The sequence below is a fragment of the Coregonus lavaretus genome (genome assembly GCF_964263955.1).
Source record: "Coregonus lavaretus genome assembly, chromosome: 18".
In the NCBI taxonomy this organism is placed as follows: Eukaryota; Metazoa; Chordata; class Actinopteri; order Salmoniformes; family Salmonidae; genus Coregonus; species Coregonus lavaretus.
Window position 1 is genome coordinate 35,424,395 of NC_140005.1, and position 10,062 is coordinate 35,434,456.

Genomic DNA, 10,062 nt, shown 5'->3' on the forward strand with positions numbered 1-10,062 from the left:
GAACTCTCTTTGTTATTGGTCTATTAACCAATCAGGCAAGCCAAAATTCCCACCCATGCAAACAGGCTGACTGTTTGGATTGTATTTTCAACCAGAAACTATCAGGAAATAACACTGATCTAAAATGTTCACACTTTTACAGTGTTAGTTTCATCAGCTGTTGTACAATATGATACAAAACACAGGAAAAACTGAATGTTGACTGCACTGGGCCTTTAAGGAAATGGAACTATGTTTTGCATAACAAGTGGAACTACTGTACTAATTAAAGTAGAGCTATACTCAACCACTCCAGGCATGTGGTGCTTTTAAACATGGCTGGGAGGTTTTGATATGGTGCAGTCACAGTGACATAATCTGGCATGCTACTACTTAGTGGAGTGTTCTAGTGTTCTTGGAGTGTTCTTGGAGTGTTCTAGTTGTTTGCCAATGGGATTTGATTAGAGAGAGCAGTACAAAGGACCCCACTCCACTGACTGATCTCATTAAGGTGTTTGTATTTATCCCCAGGCATTTTCTTTTCCCCTGTTCCTTAAATGGTATTACCCCGCCCCCCTAGAGAATTTATGGTTCATTGTTACCAATTCTAAATTGATTCCCCCTTCCTCTTGTCTCTCTCTCTGTCTTTCTTCTTCAGGCTGCTTGGTTTGTTTGTTTGAGTCCATGTTGGAATGCTAGCTGGATGATGACATGTCGTCCAGAGGATGTTTGTTTAGGACACAAGTTTCTATGTCAAACATCTGTTTTTCATAGAGCTATCCATTAATCCAATTTCCTAAATCCCCTGTCATGTTTAGAGAGAAGGATTACATTTGTGTTTCCCTGAAAACTCCCCCCACAGTTGTTTGATATGAGCTTGTGTGCACAGTTTTTAAAAAATCATGTTGTTTTTATGGTAACTTAATGGCAGTTACCTGTAAGTTACTGTAAAAAAAAAGTACAGTATATTACTGTAAATTCCAAATAAACGTTGGTTTAACAGTACATTACTGTCAAGTTTTTTTTACGGTGTGTGTGCACACGCGTGCGTGCGTGTGTGTGTCTGTCCTGACTCCACAAGCTGAAAATTAGCCTGCATGGGAACTGCTGGCTCCTAAACATCTGAGCTAATCCATCAACTATGCAAATCATGATTCCAATTTAGAGAGACTGCATCCGCTAGAGGGATTTTCTATCGTGGCTTTTCTTCTTCTTAAGTATTATTATTTTCAAATACAGAAAACTAATACCGTGATTTCATGTTTTGTTGAACAGTTGTATAGATTTGATTTATATTTGGACCAACCTGCACCGTGAACCCTAATGAACAATGTACAAATATAGAAAATAAAAGAAGTGTTTGTGGGGATAGCAGCTGCTTGCAATGCTGTCTAAATTGATATTCTGGGCATGACTTTATGTTTAAAATTGGCTAACAAAAGATCTTCAGACATGATTTCCTGGCCTTTGTGATAGGATGGTATTGAAAGCTTCCATGGGTAAACACACATCATTAGTAAAGATGAAGGGCTAGCATTGAAATCCTATATGTTTTCTTTTCATGCACACCACTCACAGATAAAGAAGGAAATAAGGGTATGGTTGGTTGTTTATAAAGGGGTAATATTATCTGGTAGGCTATATTGACTGTGTTATAGCTTCTCTGGTTAATTGTTATTTTCATGCACTGTAAAGTTTAGTGCTGGACTGAAGACATACTGATTAGTCCGACAACGACCATTACTGAAACATGACTCCCCTGTCATTCTTGTGAAGTAAAATGTGTTTTTAAACTTGTTACATATTGATAAACACTCTCCTTTAAATGTCATGAAAATAGTATGTATCCATAGATCTATCTATAGAAAATACAATATTAAGAACCTATAGGGTTAAATGCGCTCCACACGATGTAGCCTAGAAGCTCTCTGTTCTTCCCTGTGGTTTCTTAACAGAGGAGGGCGCCCTCATCTTTAGTACAACTTCATTCTCATTGAAAAAAGGCACACCCTTTGCATACCATATATGTCATAATAAACATAACGTAATTGCCTAATGAATTGTTAATCAAACGCAATTAAGAGGTGCAAATTGCACACATGTGTATCTATTTTAATTGCAAATCAGATGTTATAGTAAGCCTAATAATGTGTCACACTTTTTCCAAACAGGACACGAGAAATTGTTAATTAAATAGTTGTTTTTGCATTTTGGAATGGATTGATTTAATAGCCTACAACGCTCAAAGCAGAATGACAGCTCTCGAGTTATTACTTGCAATTGTTACACTAATTATATTTAATAAAGCACATTTCATATCTGTAAGAAGATGAAAACAATCATATTACAAGTGTGAAACTCCAAGTTATTATTATTTTATTTTATTAAATATCACAGAAAGAGAGAAGGGTTGAGTTAGGGAGAAGGGGCGAAACGTCGGACGGGCAGGCACTAAGACATGTTGCTACCACGGAGAGAGTAGATGGGTCTCTAAAGAGAGAGGTGGTCCGACGTTCCTCACCACTATCCTCAGAACGCTGTGACCTGCTTGACAGAGAAATAGCTACACACTCCCTATTTGGCATTACACTAAAACTTTGTCGTTTTCACCATGCAACTTTTTCCGATTTGCTCAAACTGAAAAGCACAGATTTGTTGTTTTATCTTGGAGACCCCGATACTGTTTGGACAACAAAAAGGATCGCTTTTACGCACGCAATTTGTGTCGAGTTAATGCAGGTTGTAGGGATAGCTGCTTCAACAGACAGAAACGTTATGGACAAGTAATTTAGTGGTCGGGAAGGTTAGACCATGGTATGTGCGTCCACAGGTCAACGTTTTTGAAGAACATCATGATTTTCTAAACTCTTCACAGTGAATTTATGTGGCCCGCTGTTGCCAGTTATATGTTGTAAATCATTGTCGCTTGTTGGATGGATACAATGAAACAAACGGCTGCTGGTACAGAAATGCTGGTCTCCAAGGATTACACATTACAGATGCGGGATAGGAGAGAATGCGATACGCGCTCCAGGGAAAGAATAGAGGAAGAGATGGATCGTGTGCGAACTCGGGAGAGATTGGAAGCCACTCTAGCGGGTCTTGGAGAGCTGGAATATTTGCGACAACGACAGGATTTACTGGTCAGAAATGTGTTGAATCACCAAGAGGACTCTATATCAACAGGAGAAGATCCAATTTGCGTTACGCATGAGGAGAATTACTTGAACTCGGAAGAAAAACTTTTAGAAGAAAACATTTTATTGCTAAGAAAACAACTGGTATGTAGACTTAATAAAATGTAATTTATTTACTCCCGCTGTGTTTTGGATAACATTAATCTTTGATTTATTTGGGTCCGTTATTTTGGTTACATTTCAAATGATGTCGTGAAATACAACAGTCACCCTATTAATGTTGGTTTGAGTCCATCCAAATTGTTAAGCCAGAGGTCTATTTTCTGACCCAGTCGCAGCTCATGGGCAGGGAATAGCGGAACATAGCCAAGCCTACTGATAATAACCGTTGGATACGTTGAGTTTGTGCTTCCTCAGGCCAGGCGCAAGTCTGTCGAAGGATGAAGTAGATGTTTAGTATGATACAATATTAAAATAAAAACAGGCCTGTAAATTATATTCCAGACTACTTTCCAGACAGTTTTTTCCCCTTCATTTTGGGCCTTTAATAGCATGACCTGCTCTATTCTTCTTATTTCACTCACAGATCAAATCAAGAGAAGTCTGTTTCAAATTGTAGCCTACATAATGTTGGAAAAGTTCAATGGAACATTATTTACCATTTACAATAAATGAACGATTGTGTTATTAGATATGTCATCGTATGAAAAATGTATGCACTCACTGACTGTAAATCGTTCTGGATAAGCGCGTCTGCTAAATGACTAAAATGTAAATGTATCCCAATGCAAGCAGATTCAGTAGTTGGGCGTCTAAAGGAAAATAGGTTGGTTCTCAGAGAATGAAATGGAGAGAATAGCAGGATGGCTATTATAAAATAATTAGTGTTATTTAAATCAAACTTCCTGAAGGGAGAAGGAAAGTCCTGATGTACTAATGTGGTCTGCGAGGGGGTCCAGTGATGAGTTACAATGGATGGGGCGACTGAAATTAACTTTTACAAGCAGATCTACCACACCCCGTTGCTGTTAAAGGATGCCGGGTAATTTATGTGCTGGTCGTTTGAGATTAGGCCATTTAAACATATCAAAACACACCTGGGTTCAATTTGGCAGTAAGGGGAAAATCATGAATCGTTTTGTTTTTTTAAGTTGCAATTGTTGTGTTGGATTTTATTTATATGTATGTATGTGTGTGTGTCCTTACCCCTTCGATTTAATGTAGGCCTAAATTAAATCATATTTGTTTTCAACCTCATTCTATCATTTCACACTCAGCCTGTCAACCCAGTGTGAGGATAGTGTTATTCAGCAAAACAACCGTTGGTCTGCCTCTGCTTTTCGAAAATGGTACATTGTGTGGAAATGGTCTCTGAAGCCATAGCATGCTCTGAGCACATGAATCACCCTCTGCCTCCTGTCACAGGCCTGGTTTTATGGCCTGCCAGTCTGCTGCAGCCCTGCTCTGTAGGAAGTGCTGCAGCTAGATATAGCCTGGAATCTGTGTATATGTTGCATTACTGGCCTCAGTCATGGATCAAATAGTATAACTATGTATGTGTATATGTATAATGCACAGGGGATAGCTAGACCTACTGAGATGGCTAGCTGGTACTGGGAGTAATGTGGTCTGCAAGCCACATAATTGTCACAAATGTAGTGAATGTAAATAGGGTCTGACTGTCACTGAGCCTTCAGGGTTGACATTTGCAGTTGGTCTTTGAATTCAAACCACACTCTAGAGCGGAATGTAACCACCACATGATCTGGTTGTTGTCATATGCGACCCGGGCTGGGCTGTTCCACATAACCTGCATGTTTGAGGGAGGAATTGTTTTTCTCCCACGAGATGTGATTCTAATTTAGTTTGGAATATTAATGGGTTCTGATAGGGCGACACAGTCTCGTTAAGATGTTGAAGACTTGCAGCACAGTACCTATAGCCCTACTTTAAGTAACCAACATGCAAGGCTGTGGATTTAATCCAAAATGGAACCAATATTGGGGGCTAGACATGCTATTGCTTGTCAATAACAATATAGAACAACCCTGAATTGGATTGAGCTGTAGATATCATAGACATATAGCCTGCTCCCAGATCAGTTTGTGCTCTTGCCAACTCCATTGTTCATTGTCAAGTCAAACATGGCATGTTTGGTTTGGAATGACAAGGAGTTGGCATGATAGCACAAATAGACTGGCACTCAGGCTAATAGATATAGCTACATAGGAACCAAATGTTACTGTACAACTGTAACTAACTATTGTCTGTGTATGTTTCCCTCCAGAACTGTCTGAGAAAGAGAGATGCTGGTTTGATCAATCAACTGCAGGAGCTGGACAGGCAGATCAGTGACCTCCGATTGGACACGGAGGCGTCACATGAGCAAGTGGAGACAGACAGCCGCCCAAGCTCAGGTTAGTGTGGTTCTACAATAGAATTGGAATGGATTCTAAGGGTTCTACCTCAAAATGTTACCCTGTGGAAACTAGACATTATCAGTAGGATCTGTCAATTGTGAATCAGTTCAACTTAAGCAATTGAGGATACTGTAGAATGTGTAATCCCCCAAAGGTAGGGTTCTTAGCCAATAAACACAAACATGACATAGAAGTGACTGGCAATGCTACATTTTTGGTCACACTTTATTTGGATAGTCCAGATAGTCCATCTGTAGATGCTCTACAGATGATCATACTATCTGTTGATAAGCAACTGCTTGCTAAGGTTAGGGTTAGGTTTAGAATAAGGGTTAGGGTAAGGGTTAAGGTTAGGGTTAGTAGATCGTTTGTTGAAATATTACTGAGTATGTAGATGGTCTGTAGAGCGTCTACAGATGGACTATCCAAATAAAGTGTTAACCATTATTTATAAATTTTTTAAAATGGGCTACCATCTCACATATAGAAGGGTTTCTCTTACCATTGTCTAGAGTACTAATATGGTAGCATACAGTCCGTGAGCTGTGGTTGGTACTGTATCCCCTTATTAGTTGTATACATTCCACATTCCTTATGTAGGAGGTCACTTTGGAAAGTGTGATCTAGTGAATCTTACTGCAGAACATTCCATACTGTTCATGTACAGTATATTATAGGAGATTGTGTATTTTAATATAACTGTTCACAACTAACTTCAAATAGATCTGTCTGAAGTTTATTTCAGTTGGTATGGAATCAGCATTCCACCATTCTACTCCAAAGCTCATTTCATAGTGCGTGCCAGAAAATTACAGAGCGGGTGTAGGGAAGGCTACGCTGCAAATAGAAAAAACTTTACTTGAATCTAGTCTAAACCCTATTTACACAAGCCTTGTTTTTTTTAAGTGCTTGATATTTTCTGCATTAATTATTTTCATAGCCACAGCCTAACATGTAATAAATTGTTGGATGACAGCTCCCTCCCTGCGGGGTGTAAAATCAACGTGTTAAAAATGTTCCCTTCTGTTTCTCTGCCCTCCCTTTCTCTCTTTCTCTCTCTCTCTCTTTCGCTCTTTTTCTCTCTCTCTAGGTTTTTACGAGCTGAGCGACGGAGCTTCGGGGTCCCTCTCCAACTCCTCCAACTCGGTGTTCAGTGAGTGTTTGTCCAGCTGTCGGTCCAGCACCTGTTTCTGCAGTCCTCTCGACACATCTCTGTGTGCCTCCGAGGGAAGGCTCAAATCTGCAGGTGAGAGAGAGGCCCTCACAGCCTTGCACAGCCCCATAAGGGTTGTGGACAATTTCATTTTAATTCATTCAATTCAGGAAGTAAACAACATGTTTTTCCTCATAGAGAAGCATTGAGGAGAATTGGAGTTTCAGTTTACTTCCTGAATTTAAAAGGGATTGACCCCAACCCTGCAGCACAGCACAGCACTGTGCCTGTGGGCAGGACCGAATCCTGATGTTTGATGTCACATGTGGTCTATCTTGGGAACAACAAGCTAGGCTGAATCATTTTGTTGTCCTTTGCTGTATAAACAACACACTCTTTCCTTCTTTCCCAAAATACCCCCATCACTCCCTTCACCCGCCCACCATCCACATAACTTGGGTCTCAGTGTCGTCTTTTATTTCAGTGCTTCATTCCAGCTGGCCCCAGATCAACTTCTAATAGTTTCCTTGGTGTTACCAATAGTGGGGTTTGTTGTGACAATACTTTGATTCAGTTTCAAACGAATTATAGAGAAAAGAGTAGGAAGGAAACACCAAATGGCACCCTTTTTCCTACATAGTGCACTACTTTTGACCAGAGCCCTATGGGCACTATGTAGGGAATATGGTGTCATTTGGGATACAGACACTATCAGTTGCGCTAGATTCCCAGCCAGGCCAGGCAGATGGCTCTAACTAACAGCCACACCTATGATGATAAGACACAAACAAAAGGTCCATTAACACATCTAAACCAACTGCCCCCTTCGTTAGCATATTGAGAGGTTGCATGCTTTACTTTGCTTACCCTGTCAACACTACCGTAAGCTTCTGTGTGGCATTATTGTTGAAATGAGGAAATGGTATGGAAACTGGTGGTTTCTGTTGTTTTGAATTACTAGTGGTGTGTCTGTAGTCCGTATTCTTTCTTTCCGGTCTGGTTTCCATATGAGATACTAGTGGTGCGTCTGTAGTCTGTGTTGTACTGTAGTTCTTAATCTTTGTATCCTGTGTGGTTTTCAGATGAGCTGGGCAGCTATGGTGAGTGTGAGAGCCAGTGTGCGGAGCAGCAGACCATAGGGACGGTTAGGAAGTCACTCTCCACCCCCTACTCCCCCTCTACGGACGCCTCTTCCACGCAGGACATCCAGTCTAAGTACCACTGTGACCTGATCGCCAAGAACGGCAGCGACGTGTACCGCTATCCCAGCCCCCTCCATGCCGTGGCCGTACAGAGCCCCATCTTCTTCCAGTCTCTTGCCGGCCATCTCAAAGAGGATGCGGGGCTGTCAAAGAGCAGCGGCGGCGAGGGCTCCAGTGACTGTCAGAAACTAAAGCAGCAGCCGATTCTGGTGCCCCAGAACACTTCTTGGCCTGCCTCCCATGCGCCTACCAGCAAAAGACTGGACAATTATATATTCGGCCTGCTTCAGAGGAGGGCTCAGCCCATTAGGACCAATAAGCCGCGGACGAGCATCAGCACAGACCCCTCTAAGAGCATCCTGAGGCAGGGCAGCTTGTGTGTGAGACAGGCTACTGTTGGCCAGCAGCAGCAAGGAAGGACTGCTGCTCCTGTTCCTGACCTTAAACCAGCCTGGCAGACGTGTTTACATGCAGGAGGTGCCAGTAACACTGATCCAGGAACAGGCTCTTCACAGAGACAGTGGTCAGTGGAGAGCAAAGGGGAACTCCTCTTAGAAAATGGTATGGTGTCCCAGTCTCTGGGCCAACCTCAGAACGGATATGCCACAATCGACAGCAGTGACATTCACACCAACAGCCTGGGGAAAAAGAAGGGGTCTGGGTTGTCAGCCAATAAAGGACTTCCATCGGCGACCGGTCCTCTGTCTAAGGATTACCAAGACTTGGGCGCCCCAAATGCCAACTCCTCCCCCAAAGAGAGCAAGCATCCTTATTTCTCTGCTGCTCCAGAGGACATCAGTACTAAACCCCCCCAGACACTCCCTAGAGACCGCACCAGAGCAGGCACTCCCAAGAAAAGCCCTAAGAGTATCCTGGTCTCGGTCCAGACAGCCCAGAGCACTAAGGAAGAGAGGCCCATGCTGGAGCTGGTAAGTCTGGGGTCTTCCTCCCAGAGCCAGGATGAAGGTCAGGGTCACATGGTCAGTGCCCAGTACATCCCTGCCCAGAGGCAGGTTGTCAAGCTCCGCAAAGGGGGCAAGAACATCAAGATCGTCAAGGTGAAGAGTGCCTCTCTGAAACCACACCGGGGGGTTCACGCACACGCTGAACCTATGTCATCCGAGGCGACAGGGGGGAGGGAGAAGGGTCACCGATCTGGAGGGTCGAGGAATTCTCGTCAGCCTGAGGAGGTACAACACGTGCACAAAGTCTCCTCCAAGAGGGGGGCGTCTTCCAGGGCCAAGCGCACCATCCCTGCCTCCATCCCTGAGGGCCGGGTCCTTGAGAAACACACGGCCACGGTGTCCACAGCCAGGTCCACTGTGTCCAGGCATCATGGTCACCATGGCAGGGAAGTGGTGGTGGCCAAGCCCAAGTACAAGAGGACAAGCGGACAGGACTACAACCGAGGAAGGCTGAAAGCCTTCACTGAGGTGCCTTACGACGAGGCCTTTAGGAGAGCCCACCGCAGACAGAAGAGGGAGGTCCTCGGCCAGGTCTCCACCACCATGTACCTGCCATCCAACGTGAAGTTCACCAGCCCTTACGCCTATGTGGCTGGCAGCGACTCGGAGTACTCCGCAGAGTGCGCCTCGCTTTTCCATTCCACCATCGTGGACACCAGTGAGGACGAGCAGAGCAACTACACTACCAACTGCTTCGGGGACAGCGAGTCCAGTCTGAGCGAGGTGGACTTTGTGGGGGGGAGTACCACCAGCAGTGACTCTGAGGAAAGCGGAGGGATGAACTGGCCCCAGTTTTCAGGGCAGGGCGCTGGGCCTCATGAGTTAACCGCTGCCCAGGCTAAGGCCTTCATCAAGATCAAGGCCTCTCACAACCTGAAGAAGAAGATCCTCCGCTTCCGATCGGCAGGCTCGCTGAAACTGATGACGACTGTATGAGGGAGGGACTTCAGGGTGTCAGGCAGGAAGCAGTGACTCAGCCAATCAAATTGGCCACTCTCTCTCTGCCCAAGATCAAGTGCCTAGGCAGATTTTTTTTATTTACAGAAAGTCTTTACTGAAATCGGTCTCAGACGTTTAAGGAAACATTTAATTGGGATGCGAGGATTTGTACAAAATGTCCAGCAGACTCCCTCTCCATGCACTTTCTGACACGTTGGACAGGGTGAAAAGCATCTGAGTAGCCCCATTTTTATTTTGTTGTATGCA

General features: G+C 43.6%; 1 protein-coding gene across 1 annotated transcript; it reads left to right on the forward strand.

Moving 5' to 3' along the window:
- Positions 1–2,912: 2,912 nt before the first annotated feature.
- dact1 (dishevelled-binding antagonist of beta-catenin 1) lies at positions 2,913–9,856 on the forward strand (the record flags this gene model as incomplete). Its single annotated transcript, XM_084182124.1, has 4 exons — positions 2,913–3,260; positions 5,404–5,533; positions 6,627–6,782; positions 7,772–9,856. 4 exons carry the CDS (start codon positions 2,913–2,915, stop codon positions 9,790–9,792), a joined length of 2,655 nt encoding a protein of 884 aa, XP_084038250.1. The 3' UTR covers positions 9,793–9,856.
- Between the last annotated feature and the right edge of the window lie 206 nt (positions 9,857–10,062).